General features: G+C 34.8%; 3 protein-coding genes across 12 annotated transcripts; 1 reads left to right on the forward strand and 2 right to left on the reverse strand.

Moving 5' to 3' along the window:
• The first annotated feature begins 4,160 nt into the window (after positions 1 to 4,160).
• LOC126694414 (scarecrow-like protein 21) lies at positions 4,161 to 8,410 on the forward strand. Of its 5 annotated transcripts, XM_050390670.1 has the most exons (4): positions 4,161 to 4,353; positions 5,354 to 5,478; positions 6,429 to 6,566; positions 6,671 to 8,410. In XM_050390670.1, exon 4 carries the CDS (start codon positions 6,713 to 6,715, stop codon positions 8,261 to 8,263), a length of 1,551 nt encoding a protein of 516 aa, XP_050246627.1. In that variant the 5' UTR covers positions 4,161 to 4,353; positions 5,354 to 5,478; positions 6,429 to 6,566; positions 6,671 to 6,712; the 3' UTR covers positions 8,264 to 8,410. The 5 variants fall into 5 exon arrangements, with proteins under 5 accessions (XP_050246627.1, XP_050246623.1, XP_050246622.1 ...); XM_050390666.1 differs by having other exon boundaries at positions 5,336 to 5,478; positions 6,429 to 8,410; XM_050390665.1 differs by having other exon boundaries at positions 6,429 to 8,410.
• Positions 8,411 to 8,696: 286 nt separating this feature from the next.
• Positions 8,697 to 11,139, reverse strand: LOC126694415 (uncharacterized). Its single transcript, XM_050390671.1, has 2 exons — positions 10,276 to 11,139; positions 8,697 to 9,315 (listed from the first exon to the last, which is right to left on the reverse strand). Exons 1-2 carry the CDS (start codon positions 10,463 to 10,465, stop codon positions 8,714 to 8,716), a joined length of 792 nt encoding a protein of 263 aa, XP_050246628.1. The 5' UTR covers positions 10,466 to 11,139; the 3' UTR covers positions 8,697 to 8,713.
• A 315-nt stretch (positions 11,140 to 11,454) lies between these two features.
• LOC126694412 (probable WRKY transcription factor 20) lies at positions 11,455 to 17,722 on the reverse strand. 6 transcript variants are annotated; one of them, XM_050390660.1, is made up of 6 exons: positions 17,175 to 17,722; positions 15,565 to 15,639; positions 14,550 to 15,102; positions 14,292 to 14,451; positions 14,041 to 14,199; positions 11,455 to 12,361 (listed from the first exon to the last, which is right to left on the reverse strand). In XM_050390660.1, exons 1-6 carry the CDS (start codon positions 17,451 to 17,453, stop codon positions 11,866 to 11,868), a joined length of 1,722 nt encoding a protein of 573 aa, XP_050246617.1. In that variant the 5' UTR covers positions 17,454 to 17,722; the 3' UTR covers positions 11,455 to 11,865. The 6 variants fall into 6 exon arrangements, with proteins under 6 accessions (XP_050246617.1, XP_050246616.1, XP_050246619.1 ...); XM_050390659.1 differs by having other exon boundaries at positions 15,478 to 15,639; positions 17,175 to 17,720; XM_050390662.1 differs by lacking the exon at positions 17,175 to 17,722 and adding an exon at positions 15,785 to 15,937.
• Positions 17,723 to 19,993: the final 2,271 nt, after the last annotated feature.

Below are 19,993 nucleotides of genomic sequence, written 5' to 3' on the forward strand. Positions count from 1 at the left end.
TTACACATCTTATAAGTAGGATTAATTTTACTGTATTTACATTATAAGTAGGTTTTAGTACTTTGAATCTAGACAATGGGTTCGAGCCTTGATATATCTAACTCATAAAAATAAATTTGATGTAGACAAAATGGAATATTAATAGAGAAAACCTATAGACAAAAAAAAAAAAAAATGGACAACAAATTAAACATTTGCTGATGTGGCAAATTGTTAATAGTAAGTAAAAAAATGATGTTCGTAGTGGGTTCAAATGAGAATCCATACAAATTTTCCATATCAACATGTGTCAAAAATGTTTTCAATTTATTTATTTATTTGTATATGTAGCATTGTTTATATTAAAACCTTAATTAGTTTTAGGTTCAATAGTTTTCAAATTATAAGTAGGTTTTAGTACATTGAATCTAGACCATGGATTTGAGCCTTGATATATATCTAATTCATAAAAATAAATTTGATGTAGACAAAATGGAATATTAATTGAAAAAGTCTATAAACACAAAAAAATAGATATTTGTTGATGTGATAAATCTATGTATAAAATAATAGGTGAAGCAGAGAGAGTGTGAAATTGAATTCCAAATTAGAACTCTAATTTTGTGCCATGTGTCTAGAATCTGAAATTGAAGTTGAATTTTGCATCATGTGGCTAAATGTATGTGGGCTCATTCTCATTAAAACCACTTCTATGTATCGGGTTAAGTTAGTTACTATGCTAATTAAGTTTTTTCTTGATTTTGTAGTCAAACGCGAAAACCAAAGAGATTAATATCGGTGATAAGAACTTGGTTTGGGTATATTGCATAATTTCCAAAAAGATAGCAAAGCCAGAGTTTGCATCTTTGTTATAAATTGCTCACAAAGTTTGCATCTTTACATTTGCACTGAGTTTCAGATTAAAGTGCTTTCTTCTTGGTTCTGATATTGAGTTTTGTTTACTATTCACTTACAAAGTTTGCATCTTTACATTTGTTATAAATTGCTACTATGTGATTAGATGCACATTATGCCTAAAATTCACTATCCTTATATTTGGCTTTTTGTTTAGGTTTGGCACCTATAAAATGAAGAAAGCACTGCTGTGGACCGATGGATGATACTTTTTGCAGGCTGCAAAGGAACTTAGTGATCAATGGAATCTCATGCGAATTGGAGAGGACCCGGCTGTAGATGTCTGGATGGCAGATGTGAGTCACTATGTTTTTAAAATGTTTAGTGAAGGTAAAAGTTATGAACAATGTAAATTTTCCGGAGAGAGATTTATTATTCTATATTTACGCAAGTTTGGTCGCCTTCTTGGAGTGGATCACTCCACCCTGTCTTTCTACTGGAATTTTTTATCTAGATTGTTACAATTTAATTTGAAATTTAATTTGAATTTTCTTATTGTTGTTACTATCATAAATTATCATTCCAATTGTTCAATTAGAATCTGAAATTGGAGTCCAATTTTGCTATACACGTGTACAATCTAATTATTTTTAATTTTGCTGTCATGTACAGACGCCAATGAGATGAAATTAATAACACATTAAACACTCATGCTTTGGGAATTGGTAGTACCAATCTAAATCCATTGGACCTGTTTCGTGATAATACAACTATAAATGATGAATAAAAACACGCACAAACCCTTCTCTCTATAAAAAGAGATTGGAGATAATTTCTTTTATCAGCCATGGAACTTCAAAAGTTTTTTCTTCACACAAATGCCCATCATGTTACAAAATGACCCATCGTAAAACTACAAAATGAGTACAACTCTGAAGGTTTTTTTTTTTTTTTTTTTTTTTTTAATTTTAAATTTTTTAAGCTGCGAAAATTTCAATCACCAATAGAGATTGAAGATTCAAAAGCGTGAATGGATCTTTTGGATAAACATTGTCACCAAGGTTCATCTTTCTGTGTAAAATATATATACTGCTAAGTTTTGTTAATGAAATTTTCTGGTTAATAATATGAATTTAGATTTAACTAAGCTTTTTAAACATGAATAAACTCATGATTAATAATATATCTATTTCCGTGCGGTAGCACGGGGCTACATACTAGTTGTTAGTAATAGGTAAAACAATAATACTAGTAATAGATTCAAATGAGAACTGTATAAACTTGCCATTTCAACATGTGTCAAAAATGTTGTCAATTTTTTTATTATTTTATATTTAACATTGCTTATATTAAAACCTTAATGAGTTGTAGGTTCAATAAATTTCACAACGTTCATAAAAAATAATAATAATAACAATTAAATTCACAACCAATTGTTTTGAGCTTCTCATCAATTTTTGAAGATCAGGTGGGTGGGGTCGGGTGATACTTCAATAATAATGGTGAATGTACAAGAGTGAGCACGTTCATTCTTTTTCGCTAGTCCTTGCACACATCTTTACATTTATGAGGTATCAATAATAGCCCATTCTTTTTATTTAGGTGCACTCTCTCAACCTACTAGTATAAATAAATTCTAAGATTAGAATTGTGAAGACCACTTGAATATGATCCTTTTACTAAGAAACCATAAACTATGTTAATCATCAAAACATTTTGTGATTAAATTATTTTTATTATTTTTTAAAAGGCTAAATTACAAATTGCAACATCCAACTTCATTTTATTCAATTTAGTTTTCGAACTCTCAATTTTGTTTAATTCAATTCTCCCATTAGTCCTCCGTCAAAATTGAACTGTTAACTTTAAACTTAGTTCAATGTAAAACTATATGGTTGTGGAGGTCCTTAATGGCTAGATTTTGACATAGAGTAACGGAAAGACTAAATTGAATAAAGTTGAAAAATTAAAAGATCAAATTAAATGAAAGTGAAATTAGAAGATTGAATTGAATTTTATGCAAAATTAGATATTGCAATTTGTAATTTGCCACCAAAATAAAAAATTAATGATTATGATTACCAAATCCTAATAAATGGAGATATGATTAATTATATTAATGAACGTGTAAGATAAAAAATTTTAAAATTAGAAAAAATCTCACATCTTATGCAATTTATATATATTACTTTTATTTTTATGCAATTTAAAAGTGAAGGTTTAATAAAAGCTAAAAGCTTGTCAAATTTACTAGTAGGTTTCAAGAGTTTTGTTTGTGTCTCAACATGGATCATTAAAGCATGATGAGATTACAAAGACAACTACATAAGTAATTAGAATAAATTAAGATTATAAAGAAAGGTTTTTATTGGTTAATTCATCTGAGGAAGAATACAAAAAGGTGTGCACTTTAGGAGATAAGGCCCTGTAAAAAGCTGGATCTGAAAAAGAAGTTGAAAAAAAGTTTACTGTTCAAAAACGTGTGGACCAAAGTCCCCGTTGGGGCTTTGCACTTGCATTCTTCTTCTTACCTAATGTCAAAAAGACCCTTCCACTTCAACATTCAACAAAATCAAATTGTCCCCTCCTTTCATTTACAGATTTACTATATAAATTTACTGTATATATCATTCTATTCTAATTTCATGTACAGAATGACTAAAACATCCTCCAACGTGAAGCACAGAGATAGAGAAAGAAAATTTAAAATTAAACTATAACAGGATTTAAACATGGCATGGTCACAATTCTTTTAAATTTCTCTAATTTCTGCTTCGGTACTTAGTTAATCAACTTTTTTTTAATCTCTTTTTTGTTGCCATAAGTTTTGACTGTTGGATAAGTGAAAGTGAAACCATATAATATTATCATAACTATATTATCAAGGACTAAAATAGCTACACATTTGATGTCGGCATCATCAACAATATGATACACAATTGGCCATCATTTTCTGCCCCTCCAAAGGCCACTGTCCTCAATATATATACCAATTTTTTTTTTTAAATTATAAAATTTTAAACCTCAAATTTAGTATGATGTAAGGTGGGCATATTAATTGGTCAGCTATGATGTCACAAGTGGTCAAAAAAATAAAATAGAAGACTTAGAATTTACATGCAATATGTCAACAATTTATATTGCAAAAAGATGACCATAACAAAGACACCAGGATGATCATGATGATAGTTTATGAATTAATGTTTGAACCATATTTGACTATAAGTTGTGAATCAAGGGTCTTTTTAGTCTTTGAGTAGGTTGAAGGTGAAAATTTAATGAGATTATAGGATGATGACAATAGAATCTAGTCTATTGTAATGTCAATGGCAGCCCATGTAAATCCCGGACCTAATGTGGTCATTCCTTAACCAAGCCTTACTATAAATTGTAGATTGATATTCATTATGATGTCTCTGTGAGGGGACCTTGCAGTTGTAGTTATTGACAGGAAGACAGATATTTGTTTCAACTTTGCAGCAAAGACGAGCAAGAAACTTAAGGTTGTAAGCATCAAAGGTATGCCGGAAAAACTTTATTAATTTGATGTTGGAATTGATGTGGCTTTAATTTTCTTGTTAGTTGAATTTCTTGCGTCTGACTTTTTTAGGTAGACATGTTTTTTCTATGCTTCATGTTGTCAATTTCTATGTAGAATGTTGGTATGGTTAGTATGGAACAAGAATGGTGTTTTGGTGATGAGGTTGTGGTGTTTTCTGTATCTTTGAGCTAAATTCAGTTCAAAGTCTTTCTTTTTAGAGGTAATATGTTGTTTGTGAAAATGGGTTGGTAGCTTCTTCTTCTTCTTCTTTTGGTGTATGAAAAAGGATTTTCCCATTTGGGTTGAACTCCATGAATTTTGTTCTTCTTCTATATCACACACACAAATATATATTTCTTTACATCTTTTTTTTTCCTGAATGAAGGTGATGGCTTTAGAATTTTAAGTGGAATAAATACTTAGCCTGACTCTCTCTCTCTCTCTCTCTCTCTCTCTCTGTGTATATGTTTTTTCAAACTTTAACAAGTTTGATTTGTTATTGTTGGTGGTTTTTCTTAAACCATAGATCTTGAGGGTCTTTTAAGGTTTAGACGGTCGCTGGGAATTTTAGCTCTCTCTAAAATTTCTTCCCGCTTGTGGATATAGTTTTTCAATCAGTATGAATTGAGTTGCTCTAGAAGGTGTAGAAAGTCTTCTTCTTCTTCATCTTCTTCTTTTTTCAATATTACATGCTAATAAGGGATATCTAATTGTGGTCTGGAAGCAATTCTGTGTGTTTTTTCTTCAGAAGTATTTTTATGCTATGATTTTGATCTACAAATTGCTTGATTTTATTATAATAGCATTATTGGCATTGCACTAATAGATGCATCTAAGTGTTCTGTATTAGCATTCTCTATTAAAAAAAAGTATTTTGTATTTGTAATTTTCTTCTTTACTCATAACGGTAGCCATGCAGAGCTATCTTGTTAAGTAATCCATTAAATTAATGCCAATTAGACTTTTGGTTTGAAACAGGGTTTACTTCTCGACAGCAATGTCCTTAGTGAATGTATTACAAGTGGCATACATGCAGGGATTACAACATCTTCTAGGTTGTTGAGTCAAAGGTGTTCATCATCTGTCAGATACTTTCCTATAAGGTTGAACCTACTTTTTTTTTTTTTTTTTTTTTTCAAAATCTTCCCTTCAGCTTTTTTATTTTGGGTATAAATTTTGATTATTTTCACACTAAGAACACAATAAAATGAATTACTTGATCATGTAGCTTTTACACTGCAGTAAATATCCTTGTTCTTCAAAATAGCTGTTTATAATTTCCTTTTGTTGAGAATAAAGACACAGAGAGAAAGGGAGAAAAAGAACCGTGTTAATGTATTTTATCATGTTTTGTACAGTGAATGTATAGAGGATGGCCTGAATATATAGACCTAAGGCAATTGATCTAGTGGGACAGAGGACCATTGATCGATACTAAAATCAAGGACCGTACAATAGTGATTGTCCTGGATTTTAGCTTAATCAAGGATATACATAATGCTAACAGATACTCCATATATTTATACAGATATTATATATGAACACCTCTTATTAAAAAGACAAGTAAAAGGAATAGGCATACATATATAATGAAGAGAATAGGTTGGGGCCAAAAAGAAAAGATGAAAGAGGAGGGGATGAACATGTGTTTAGCTCCAAATCATGCAACTTTGGTTATAAGAGCTTAACTTTGAGAATCTTCCTACTGTAATACTTTAACTACTGCAGAACTGTATTTTTTTCATGCAGATACTAGCTTTTATGTATATATATGGTTCTCAAAGTGGAGCGCATAAACAAATGAAATTGCCAAGCATATGTTATCCTCTAGACAAAACATATGACATTCTAGTTTATGCTATCTGAGTAGTGTTAATCTATCCATTAACCACTCCTACCTTGCATGCTGCCATTGTTCATGTTAATCTTTAGGAACCTTTAACATCATTTGCTGCTTATAGGATCACATTTCTACAGCTCTAACATGCTTCCATATGATCTACAATGTAATTCTTGCTCATTAATCATATTATGTTGCTACCCTTCTCTGCAGAATATGTTGATATATCATCTACGCTGAAATTTGGAAATAATGATAAAGCTGCATAATTTGAAGTAGCAAGCTTTGTAGTTCAAGAAGTAGAAAGCTGTCAGTTAAGGTTGAGAACATCAGTGCCAGAAAAGTTATCCGGTATTGTTTTGGCCATTGGCCATCCATTGATTGTCCTAAAAAAGACAATTGGCTATTTTTCAATGCATCCATCTCAGAAACAAAAATTTTCAAATGGGTTGCAGAGGTTCTCTGACGAGCCAGTGCAGGAGGTGGTCTCCTATTGCATGCCCACCATCCAGAGTTTGGAACCCCACTCATGCTCTGATGACAGCAGCCAGGGAACCCACCCTTCAGTTCCGATTTTTGAGCAGTATTGCACCCTTGAATCACACTCAGGAACCAGTGGCTATGCCATTCACAATTCTCCATCTACTGTCAGTTTCTCACCTAATGGCAGCCCAGAACAAGATACAGAGTCATTCCCAGTACACTCACACCAATCATCTGACAACACTTGTGGCTCACCAGTTAATGAATCTTGCTTAACAGATGATGTTGATGACTTGAGGCACAAGATACGTGAACTCGAAACTGCTATGTTGGGACCTCATTCAGATACTCCTGACTTACGCTCTATCACAAACCCTGTTGGAATTGTCCAAATTCCATATGATGCAGAGAAGTGTAAACAAATGATGGAGATGATCTCTAGATGGGACTTGAAAGAAATGCTTTGTGCTTGTGCTAAAGCAATAGAAGAGAATGATAGGTTCACAACTGAATGGTTGATGTCACACTTACAACAGATGGTGTCAGTTAATGGTGAGCCAATCCAACGTTTAGGAGCTTATATGTTAGAAGGACTTGTTGCAAGGTTGGCCTCTTCAGGAAGTTCTATATATAAAGCCCTTAGATGCAAAGAGCCTGCCAGTGCCGAACTTCTCTCATACATGCACATACTCTATGAAGTATGCCCATACTTCAAGTTTGGGTATATGTCTGCAAATGGGGCTATTGCTGAAGCAATGAAGGATGAAAATGAAGTCCATATAATTGATTTTATGATTGCACAAGGCAGTCAGTGGATCACCTTAATCCAGGGTCTTGCTGCAAGGCGTGGAGGGCCTCCAAAGATTCGTATCACAGGCATTGATGATTCTACATCAGCTTATGCCAGAGGAGGGGGGCTTGATATTGTGGGGAACAGGTTATCAAAGCTTGCTGAGTCATGTAAGGTACCTTTTGAGTTCAATGCTGCTAGAATTCCTGCCGCTGAGGTTCAACTTGAAGACCTAGGAGTTCGTCCTGGTGAAGCTATTGCAGTGAATTTTGCCTTAATGTTGCACCACATGCCAGATGAAAGTGTGGGAGGTCAGAATCATCGTGATAGGCTGTTGAGGTTGGTTAAGAGCTTGTCTCCCAAGCTGGTCACTCTTGTTGAGCAAGAATCCAACACCAACACTGCCCCATTCTTTAATCGTTTCCTTGAGACATTGAAATACTATACGGCGATTTTTGAGTCTATTGATGTGACTCTTCCGAGGGATCACAAGGAGCGGATTAATGTTGAGCAGTTCTGTCTGGCTCGAGATATTGTTAACATAATAGCTTGCGAGGGATCTGAAAGAGTAGAACGTCATGAACTTCTAGGAAAATGGAGATCACGGTTTATGATGGCTGGGTTTACACCTTATCCATTAAGTTCCCTAGTGAATGCTACGATCAAGTCCCTGCTGAAGAGCTACAGTGAGAAGTATACACTTGAAGAGAGGGATGGAGCCTTCTTTCTGGGCTGGCTAGACCGAGTTTTGGTTACCTCCTGTGCATGGCAGTGAAACTCCCATAAATTGATGCATGTTTGTAGGTCTTGGGGTGACAACCTGAGGTAGGAAGTTTTTCTAGTAATAAAGTCTGATTTGAAGTTTGAGATTAAAATGTTGTTACCTTTAGTATCATCTAGTAATAAATAACTTTTTCCCACATATCTTGTTCTATTGCACAGTTTACAGAACTAAATTTCATTTAGAACATCAGTGATGGAATGCAATACAAGATATCTGGGTTCTGATTATCAAGGGTAGTATTGAATGTTATAGTATCAGTAGTGTTTAACAGATGCATTTCTGCTTGGACAGCTTAAGAATTTTACAATATGGTGTTATATAAATGGAATTAGTGAGAATATGTATATTATGTGCTACTGCTATTTAACATGCTCTTTATGCAAGCAAAATATGAGCTGAGTTATTAGTTCTAAATTCAAAAAGATATACACAATATTCAGATCAGTCAAAAACTACAATGAAACAGGGAAGTACAGCACTAGGATTTCGCAATATCAAGCATTTTAAGTTGGAAAGCAGTCCTTCACTTCCAACTGAATCAAAATCTAGATATTCCCCATCCACCACATTAACTATGCTCCCAGCAATTGTCCTGCAAACTATCGCAGCCCTCTTTATATTCTTAACACTCGTAGCGGCATTCATATTTTCACTCAAGTCCTCACTGCTGGTATTCAGTTGCACCCCATTTCTTCTGGTGTAATCTGTGTCAAACTTAGATTGAATTATTCTGCAGGCTCCACAAGATGGATCTCTACATAGCTCAGAGACTCGCTTTGACTTTTCACTGTAACAGACTATTGTAGTGCCATAGAATCGTAACAGCTCATTCCCATCTACCGTACTTCTTGGATGTCTTTTATATTGCTCATAGGCTTTCTTCTTCACCCTTTCTCTATATTTTTCGAACCTTTCAACAATTTCTGCAGAGTTCTTCACCTTGAGGACGGTTTTGATCTTTGTTGATGGCTTTGTGGGATTCATGGAAGCTCTTTGAAAGATCATCTCAACAATGTTTCTTGATGGGTCTCCAGTGTTAAGCCCTGTTTAAAATTGGCAAGAGAAGGCATAAACAAAATACATAATGCATTCTATAGGTTAAAGATTCACAAAGTTTACAGCTATTCCCACCCCACTGACATGAGACACCAACAAAACTAGATATCAAGTAATCGCAAGCCTGTTGCTGCATGAATCGAAATAATGTGACTAAAATCCAGTTTTGATGGGTTTGTCAGATGGCTTGCGTGAGATGAGAGGAAGAGGTCCTTGAGCTATTCTTGATATGAGGCAATTTGTTAATTTTAGTAAGACACTTGATTGGTTCAAGATAAATTGGACGCAGGCCTCAGCAGGCCAAATAAAGTGATTGTTTGTCTTTTGCCTCATGAGAGGTCTTCCAGTGTAGAATATTGCAACCATAGAGATAGATTGTTTCTTGCAAGACCATGAAGTTCTCAACTCAAACTCAAAGAATATGCATTAAATTCAATATTCCTAGTTATATTTTTGGGTCAAGGGGTCATGTTAGCATAACTGTGTATAACCGAAATAAGTTTTCTCCATTTGACCTTTAAGGCAAAATGATATGAACCTTTTTAAAATGGATTTGATGTATTTCGGGGAAGGACATCTCAACTACATCAAGCTTCATTAAATTCCTATGCAAAGAAATCCTCATTATCGGATGTCCCATGAGCAATATTTGTCAGAAAAGTGCTGCAGGTGTAGAGGAAAGCAGTGCCTTAATGAAACTGCTTATTTATTGGCAATCTTGTAGTTGCATAAATATATCTAAGAGGAAAGGTGAAATCAAACCACTGTTACTCTTGAATTTTTAACAAGAAAACAAACACCTATTACTGCCTACCCTCTTCATTCTATTGCACATCCAGTCAATGCTCTTATCCTGCTATCTATAATATTGGTTTACAAAACACCATCTTGGGACAGAATGTAAAGATTCAAAGCCTTAAAAACATTGTGAGAAAGCAAACACTTACTGGAAAGCAATGTTCGTGTGCTGTTCTGCTTGCAAATCACCTTTGTGCTATGAACAAGCTCAGATTCCAATTTATCCTTCTCAGTAGTTGGACTCCTTTTCTTATAACATGTCCCAGGCGGCCGAACAACACCAGTCAGCTTGACTCCACAGTTAAAGTTCTCCTTCAGAGAAACCCACAATGCATGCATCTCTGTCTCTCTGTCTCTCTGGGATTCTAGTTCACTATACTATATTCAATGACACTCCACATCAGTCGATGAGAAATATACTTGGTCAATTATAATACAAAAACTACTTTGTAACAAAAGGGAAAAAGATACTTTGTTGCACAGAACTCATATAGTCATAGGTAGCTTTGTGCCTTTTGGGAAGCTATTAAAACTTTTAAGGTTGGTTTGTAAAGCTAGCTCTGACGGAAATTTGGTCCACATTAAAGTGGCTGAATGGTTTTAAAAGAAAGACAAATGGTGAATTTAAATATTTTTGGATTCTATCAGCAGTGCATTTAAAGACCAAATGGTAACTGTCAGCCCACCCAAAAAGCACCAAAAAAAGCAACACATGCTTCGGTTTTTGCTACTAGTCTAGGGAATGCAAAGAAACACAGAATCTCAAATCATCTGTACTTTGCTAAGTAATAAAACATTGCAGGAAATTCAATTCCATTCCCCCCATTTTCCATAGATTTTCTATCTGTGGGGTCCAAAAAAGCTGGCTTAACGGTTGATTCTAACGGCTAGATTTAGATGGATTAGATGTCTTTCGTCACCTTCATGAAAGATTTATTCTCCATAAGAGCCTTCTGGAGAGAGTGTGGGGCTTCGCTTACCTAATTGCTTCATATTCACTAGAACATACTGTAAAATGTTTTTCACTATATATGCCAATTGCTTTGTTTGAACGTGGCCCCCCGCTAAAAGAACTAGTAATATACTACTATTTCTGCGAGTTTTTGGTTTTTCATGTATTGGTAAGCAAGTCCCCACCTCACCCACTCACGGTCTCAAATTTGGAGCCAAACATTCCCCTTTCTATATAGCCACTGGCACTGGTGGCCACTCCATTCTCAACTTTGATCATTATAGTACTTAGATATATCATCATTTTTCTGACTATAACAGCTTTGCAAGATGCAATCATGTGAAAACTCATGAGCTAGCTAATAACAAACAGTCCATAATAAGAAACAGGCCAATAGATAGAACTATATTTCTTACAATACATGCACTTGATAAGTTACAGTACTGTCTTTCTGTCAGAAATTCATACGAGTCTCAATTTCATATTTGTACAATGTATTCTTCGAGAGTTAATGTAATACAAATAGTGATTGGACTTCAAAGGCATTTGCAGGGAGGCAGTCAAGACCAGGAACAGCTCTTCATACAAATTGTATTTGGACTTCAAAGGCATTTGCAGGGGGCAGTCAATACCAATAACAGCTTTCAGATACTTAAAGAAAAATGTATAGGAATCCTAATATCATCTTCAGACTCTTGCCTTTTTCTTCTTAAGCCGAAAAGGATGGGAAAAAAAATAAAAATCGCACAGCATCTTATTTTTGTTGGCTTTTTCATAGTAAACAATTTCATGGACCTGTTAGTATTTTCCCCATGTTCTGGGGAAATGGGTAAGAGGAATGGTTTAAAGGTGGAATTCCAATGTTAAGGCTTTCACTTGGATTTCCTCTAGACCCATACTGACTCATGCCAGTATTTAGAACACCAAAGTATGTCATGACTGGGGTGGCTTGAACTACATTATAATGTGAACTGCTAGCGTGAGTTTGGCTTCCCCGAATATCAGAATGATGTGCCTGCCTATGCTCGTTGGATCTATTCTCAACAGCTGAGTTGATCCCAACCCCAAGATTAAGGCTAACATTATCATTTTCTTCTGATCTAATCCTCAAAGGTCCACTCACAGCCGTGGGTCCTGCTGTGTCATGACTACTAGTCCTTGCAGTAGGTACATCATGATTGTGTTTCCCCTCATATGTGGTTATAACTGCTTTGGGATCATGAGATGCTCTCTCCACATGTTTTCTAACAGGGCATCCAGCATTTGTGCACTTGTAGTAGCTCCTGTATCACACGTGAACATGATGATGAGCAACATACAAAAATTACAACAAAAAAAGATAATATTCTAGAAGTTAGATCCCAGCCAGAAGAGTAGCAAGCGCATGAAGGGAAAGTACATTTTGGAGTCATAGTTGTACTTCCTATCTATATGCAGGACAACACCATACAAGTAGTCACTGTACAAGTAGTATTACATTATTCACAAGCTCACAGGAGACATATTGATAGACCTTTAGATGAGTTTGTGAGACTAGGGGTTGGAAGGAAGTGCTAGTCATGATGATATCAGATGTAGCATGCAACATTCACTGTGTTTACCACCATAAATGAAACCATTTTTTTTCCCTCTAGACCCACAAATGAATAAGTTGATGACAACAAAAATAAGGCTGAAAACGTCTACAATTTGCTATATCCATTTCTACCCTTTTTAAAGCTATTGATCAATACCACCTCCAGTTAAATGCCTCTGGGGACCATGGAGCTAAATTCTAAAAACTTTGAAAATAATACATAGAATTTCAAGTGCCCCCATGTGCAAAGTTAAAGTAGAAATTCTAGATACAGGGGAGTGATACAACAGACAAGGTAACTAGTATTACACTTATGGGGGTGACTACGATCATTGCTCAGTTGAGGACCTAATTCTACTCCAGTAAATTAGTAGTTTGACATCATTGTATCAGATGAAAAACAGAGCACTTTAGCATTTGGATAGCAGGTTCCAGCCCGCTCAGTCCTTTCCCTAAAATTCCTCATGCACCTCCCTCCTGTCTACCAATTGCACTTGGATGGTACAAAATCATGATCTATCTCTGGGTTGCGAAGAATTTTAGAAATACACTAGTTCGTCTTGGTTAATCAGTTTCTAATTTAAGAGTTAATTACATATTGATAATTACTTTTGATTTGCACTGAGAGATCTTTCAACTGATTTCCTCTTTCTATGACTAAATGACACAGCACCTTTACTACATTAGTTGATAACCTCACGATCAGCAACCAGATCACCAGACCTGAGGATTGACACACTCCCTAAGTCTAAAAGAATCAATCCATATAAGAAACAAATTATCATGTGTTTAGCCCTATATCATACATGTTTTTCAAAAAGGGTAAAAATCTAGAGCATCTTAGGAACAATATCTTATGCATCATCTTCTAGTCAGTCAAAGAAATTCTTCTACATGTTTAACTTCAAATTGGATACTCTGTAAGCTATACAGACCTAACCCACGATACCACACTAGCTATGTACCACACAACAATAAATGCTGTAGGTAACATTGTTAGCTATGTACCAAATCCTAAAAGAAGAGGCTCAAATATTCCCCATATTTTGGCCAGATGATCAAAGTACTCGCTTTTTTTCTGGATAAGTAACCAGCTCGCTCAAGTACCGACTTATGCTGGCATAATGTAATATTACCTGCGTTTATTTGTCGCTAAATTCAATTCCACACAAAGGAAAACAAACAAAACATGTTCTGTTCAAAATATAACAGAATAATTAGAAAAATCCATCATATGACATTATATCATAAGTGGTTCAAAGACTGATAATTGTGAAATAATAGATCCCATAGCTGAAATACTAAGCGTGAATTATAGACACAGGTCACATCACTAAGGGGCATTATCTGTAGCCATATTCCTGATATTGAACTTGTAAAACTTACCTTGGATTAGGATTGCCTCTGACCACTTTCTGCCCATATTTGCGCCAGCGGTACCCATCATCCAGTATATCTACCTCACTAAGAGTTTGAACAACAACTCGTGGTTCCCGGATAGGCTTAACCACCGAAGTGACATCAACCCCGCCAATGTCCATTTTCCTGCTTAGCACAATACAACACTTCATCGGTTAGCACTTAGCACATTAGCAAAACTTCAGAAAACCTAAAGCCTCAATTTTGAATCATAGTACCTCCGCTTTGAGAATGGATCATCATCATCAGCCTCATCATGGATCCTATTTGGCATTGAACCTCCATCTAGACTATCATCATTTACTGCAACAGGAGATCGGTCAGGAGTGCTAGTTGGCTCAACTGTATGGGATGTCTGTCCAAACATGCCAGACCTCTCTGCAATGCCAAAAGAAAAATATGCCATAAACAAAAAGCACGTCAGATGGCCCATAACAGAACCCTCAACAGAAATCACTGTGAAGTTTGTCTCTTACCATCTCGACCATTTAAAGATAGAGCCTTATCAGATCTTTCTTCTTGAACAGCCATAATAGCACCAGCAGTATATCGACGGCTAGGTTGTGGTTTAGGATGATCATGTGTCCCCTTGTAGATAATCTCAGTTATCTGTCCATCATGAGAGCGCTCAAACAGCTTTTTCACTTCACAGTTAGGATGTGTACATTTGTAATAGCTACGTGGAAATTCACTTCCTTTAACAAGTTTCTGTCCATATTTTCTCCAGTTATATCCATCATCAGATGGCCTCTCAGCAATGACTGAAGGTCCACTTCCTTTATGATCAAATTGTGAAGCTTGAACTCCGGTGTTAGAGGTCCCTCTATGGTTTGGTTCATCAGTATCAACTTCAACTGGTACAATAGCCCCTGAAGTAACCATGTGACCTGGTGACGCAAGACTCAACTCATTTGAGGAAACTGCCATCTCTTTTTTCACTGAAGGTGATGATGCAAATGCCTGAGGTTGGCACTGACCTTGGGCTTGCACAGATTTTTCACTTCTCTGTTGGTTCAAATCTGCAGGAACCTTGAAATAAATAAATAATATTAGGTAAGAAGCTAAAACATGACAATCAAACACATCAGTCATTATCTAAAACTTATGCAAGACATACTGACATAGGAAATAAGCATGAGAAAATGATATTAGATTTAAGAAATTAATTTGTCTGTTAAATATCAAAATCCATAAGGTTTAGTAGGATAAGATATCTATTGAATCACCTAATCCAAGGGGCATATTATACAGTTTAAAATACATTAGAAGCTTAGGAAAACTATAATTGGAATAAAGTATGGATCTATGGGGCCACCTGATCATATATCTATACCAATCGTGCCTCATTTACATTTTCACCGACAAAATGTCCATTGAACAATTAATATTTCATTAGGAAATTACCATATTTGATGAAGCATGTGGTTTAAATTCGAAGCAGCTGGAGTTTCTTTCATTGAAGATATTGGTGTTGGAGAAAACAGTAGTTACCGGATTTGTAGAACCAATAGGGCCATGCATCATATGAGTCTTCATAAAGGAACCAGTGGTTGGAGAGGGCTCTGCCTGCAAGATAAAGGGAAAAAAGAATTAAAATTAGTGCTTCAGAAACCTCTTTGATCAGCCTCTGGTAACATATCCATGAGAGAAAGGATAGAGGAGAGAAGGGAGGGATCTTATCAAGAAGTACAAGAAGAAGAACATCACTCACTTAGTAAAAGAAAAAGGGATGTACAGTCAAGTTTTGAACTACCCGTGCAATCAATAGACCAAAAAATTCAGCAATAGTTTCACAAAACTATTCCAATATCTGTTTCCTAACTAAGAATATCTGACAAAATTACAGATATCATTCTTATAGAACCTGGTAGAAGAAGCTCAAGCTCGTATAATCAATGACATAAGCAAACTTACTCTAGCCACTTTACACCATGAGGTCCATGATAAGACAATATAAACGAATAAAAAATGCCAAGAAAAATCTCAATATAAACCCACTAAAGGGGAGCAAAGGCAAAGTCCGTACACTTTTCTTTTCACCAATGAGTTCAAAATTCATTCAATTATCATTAATACAACTAAAGTTAAACCCAGTGCCCATTTAAAAATGTTAAAATATTGACATATTTATGCTCTCAACTGAACAAAGTGATGGCAACACGAATCTCAAATGGAATTCAGCAAATATATCCTCCAAAACCAAATACTCCATTCCATTAATCCCCAAATCAATCACATCATTTCTCGCCACCTTGAACCCCATTCATCTCAACAATTAATCCTCACTACCCCATGCTGACAACAATTGATTCCATATTCTACACAACACAAAAAAAAAACAATTTATAAAGTTTTTGCTTCGTTTTTGTACGGGTGTAAACCAAAGAAAACACACTGTTAAAAAGACCAAAGCATCACGCACCCAACAAAAAGGAAAGATCCATTATGTGAAAAAACAACACTGACACAACATTCACATTCACATTCACATTTCATAAATAAATAGAAAAACCAAACAGAACCCCATTATTCCTCCCCCCCCCCCCCCCCCCCCCAAAAAAAAAAAAAAAAGCATAAAATTCCATTATAGAACAATCTTATTCTCAACGCATAACATAAAGCAACCAAACACTTATAATAACAAATAACACTATGACTTAGCATCAGAATCTAACGGTCCCAGCTCAATTGCTCAAACCACCCAAATTTATTTAAGTCCCCCAAAAACACCTTAAAATTAAAAACCCACTTCAGCATATGAAAAACAAGTCTGAAACAAACAAATATAGTAATCAGAATTTTCGAATTTCAGCTCAAAAAAAAAAAAAAAGCATCTTTCTTTAGCTCAATTGGAAATATCTTAAATCACAGTCATTCAAAAAAGAATTCAAATTCTCTCCACTTTTTTCCAGCTTCACATAGTATTAGAAACCCAATATGCCACGTTTGGTTCCTCCAAAAAAAAAAAAAAAAATCATTATTTTTTATTTTTTTTAAAAAACCTAGAACCTGATCCAAAACCCACATTTTTTTTTTTCAAAGTAAAGCACAAAACGACGTCGCATCAGAGAGAGAGAGAGAGAGAGAGAGAGAGACCAGACCTTCATGTTGGAGAGGAGAACAGGGGATTCGAGAAACGACGTCGGACTGAGCCCAGGTGGGATCGTGAGACACGTGGACCTCGAGATCGGAAGCTTCGCCGGCGACATCAGCCTGTACTTCGCGTTCGCCGCCGCCGCAGCAGCAGCAGCAGACGCCGTCGTTTCTTTGTTTCGGGTCGGATCTTCAGGCGGTGCGGCCACGTCAGCAGAGCTACTAGTATTATTACTACTAGTACTAGTACTAGTACTCGTAGTAGCTGTTAATAATCGGAGCTCCATTTTTTTTTGGCTTCGGATTTTTTTTTTTTTTTGCTCTGTGTTTTTGTTGTTCTTCTTCGGCGATGTGGGATTTGGAGTCAAAAGGAGGAGTGAAGAAATGGGGGTGTACTTGTGGGGATTGGGGGGAAGGGTAAAACGGTAAATTTATGATGGGGGGGAGAGTGGTATGTGAGGGTATGTGTGTTTGTGACGCTTTGTCAGAATTGAGAGAGAAAGAGAGAAAGGGAAAGACTGAGACGTAGTTGACTTGTTACATTGGATCTGGGTGTTGTGTTGTGTTGTGTTGTGTTTTGTGTGTTGTGTCATTGCTCTGTCACTTTTCTAACTTCGAACTGTTTTTTTAAAATTTTTCTCTTATCCATTTATATTTTTGATTTTACTTCCCCTTCTCTCTCTCTCTCTCTCCTCATCCTAATTCTTTTTTTATTTTTGTTTGTAAATTTAAAATGTTTTTCATTTCAAAAAAAAAATTTATAGGTTGATTAATAGTAATGAGGATCTCACATTTTGTTGATTTTAAGAAGTCAATAGATTTGATGAGGATTTTTGTGACCAATTAAAATAAAACTTTGGTAACTTATTTCCTCAAGCAAAATGTTAAAGATATTGCAAGTTTTTACTATATGAAATTTACAGATTGATGTCACAGTGAATGGGTGTAATTCAACTTTTAATCACCTCATAACTAAATTTTGAATTCTATCTTTAAATTGGTGACACATCAATTTGTAAAACTAATGTAGTAAAATTTATAGTACTTGTAAAACTACTCTTTTCTTAAAGGTGAAAAAGAAAGTCGTAGGTTACTTGGTAGCTTATTTATCCAAGAGTGAAAAGGAAATGACTTTGCTTATTTTTAATCCCCCACCTTTGAATAAATAAGTATATAAGTCCTTCTAAACAAATATTTGTGCACTTAGATTTACTTTTTCCTTTTAAAAAAAACTTATTTACCTATTTGTTGAAATTAGGGAAAATGTAGCTTATGTTTTTGAGATAAACTGTGGAAATTTTATAGCTAAAAACTAAATGCAACAACAGTATGCGTTAGGAGAGAAACAAAACTCTTAAGGAGAAAGACAACCCCATAAGGTTGGCTCAAGACCCACGTAAGAGACAGCAAAAACTGCCACAGAGGGCAAAGAAAACCTACAAGAGGTGTAGAGAAAGCCCTTTGACAAGGTTGAGAATAGCTCACATCGAAGATTATGTATATGCAAATAAGTTTTTTTTTTTTTTGAAAAAGATATGCAAATAAGTTGATTGAAAAAATTAATCCAAAATGATCTTTGTTTATACTAGCGACGCAAATATATTATAAGTTCATATAAAAGTATCTTGTAAAAAAATTATATTTACAGTTCATGTATAATACTCATTAGTTATAATTCAATACATATTGTTTGAATTTATGAAAAAATATTTTATTATTTCGGCTAATTTAACCGCATATCATTTTCTATATTTTTATTGATTATGTTCTTAAATTTGCTTTTGTGTTTAGCTGGTTTTTATTCCAATTGTTGCTAAAGCAAATAATCTTTTCTATATTTTAATAAAAGTCAGATTCCTAATTAGTTATCTTTTCAATATAAATTTTAGAAAAATAACTATATAAATTTCCAAGATCCTTGTGTCTAAGTAACATTGCTCAGAGGAACCCAAATTTAAATCCACCCACCCAACTTATTGTGACCAAAAAAGACTATATAATTTCTCCTTTATATTAATAATTAGTGCACCACCTAAAAAAAGAATACTTAATACTAAATACATGTACCTTGTTAAAAATGTGAAAATAAATTAATATTTTATCATAAAAGAAAAAACTTTTGCTGAATAGGAAAAAAATAATTAAAAATTTTGCTAAAATGGAAGACTAAATGAAGAGTATTCTATTTCTTTTCCAAGAATATATACCACATGGCAAATTTTAAGGCTTTGGAATAAAACGTGTGAAAAAATTATCAATTGGAACTTTGGATAACATATATTGTACATTTTTCTTTTATAAGATATCCTAGCCAGCATGTTAGTTTACATACTTGGATACATGTTGGTAAGTCATTTCTCGTGCACAATATCATTATTTATTTTGGAATTTTTTTAATCTACCGTTCGGCTAAGTGTTAGCTCAAAATTTTATTGATATTTAAATACTAGGAGATAGAATTATTCATAATTGACTATAAATAAACATTAATTGCTTCATTAAAATCTCTAATTACGTGGAATGTTAAATGAATCAATTCATTAATACCTTTTGTAACGACTCAATTTGTAACGACCACAAAATGATACTGGGTTCGCACGAAAAAAGGCCCAAACAATATAATTTGTAGAGTGTGGGTTTGAAAGGCTAGGCCTTGATCACCGAACGGTGGTTAGTCGTGGTGTTCATACGGAAATAAACTATGTTTGCTCGAGAAGTCTATCTTCTTGATACGGTCTGGGAGGCTCTAGTTCTAGGCCTTTTTTTCCCAGCCCCTTTTTCTGGACTGCTTACTTCTCCTTTTATACTAACCTTTACCCCTCCATCC

Source organism: Quercus robur, chromosome 8 (assembly GCF_932294415.1).
Source record: "Quercus robur chromosome 8, dhQueRobu3.1, whole genome shotgun sequence".
NCBI lineage: Eukaryota > Viridiplantae > Streptophyta > Magnoliopsida > Fagales > Fagaceae > Quercus > Quercus robur.

What these genes read in the sequence shown, in the direction of transcription:
- LOC126694414 (XM_050390666.1), top strand. Translation starts at nt 6,629, where the DNA reads ATGCATCCATCTCAGAAACAAAAATTTTCAAATGGGTTGCAGAGGTTC.
- LOC126694415 (XM_050390671.1), bottom strand. Translation starts at nt 10,465, where the DNA reads ATGCATGCATTGTGGGTTTCTCTGAAGGAGAACTTTAACTGTGGAGTC. An exon ending in CACACGAACATTGCTTTCCA is followed by an intron (nt 9,316 to 10,275) that starts GTAAGTGTTTGC and finishes AATTTTAAACAG; the next exon opens with GGCTTAACACTGGAGACCCA.
- LOC126694412 (XM_050390659.1), bottom strand. Translation starts at nt 17,453, where the DNA reads ATGGAGCTCCGATTATTAACAGCTACTACGAGTACTAGTACTAGTACT. An exon ending in ATCTTTAAATGGTCGAGATG is followed by an intron (nt 14,452 to 14,549) that starts GTAAGAGACAAA and finishes TTGGCATTGCAG; the next exon opens with AGAGGTCTGGCATGTTTGGA. An exon ending in AGAGGCAATCCTAATCCAAG is followed by an intron (nt 12,362 to 14,040) that starts GTAAGTTTTACA and finishes CGTGTGATACAG; the next exon opens with GAGCTACTACAAGTGCACAA.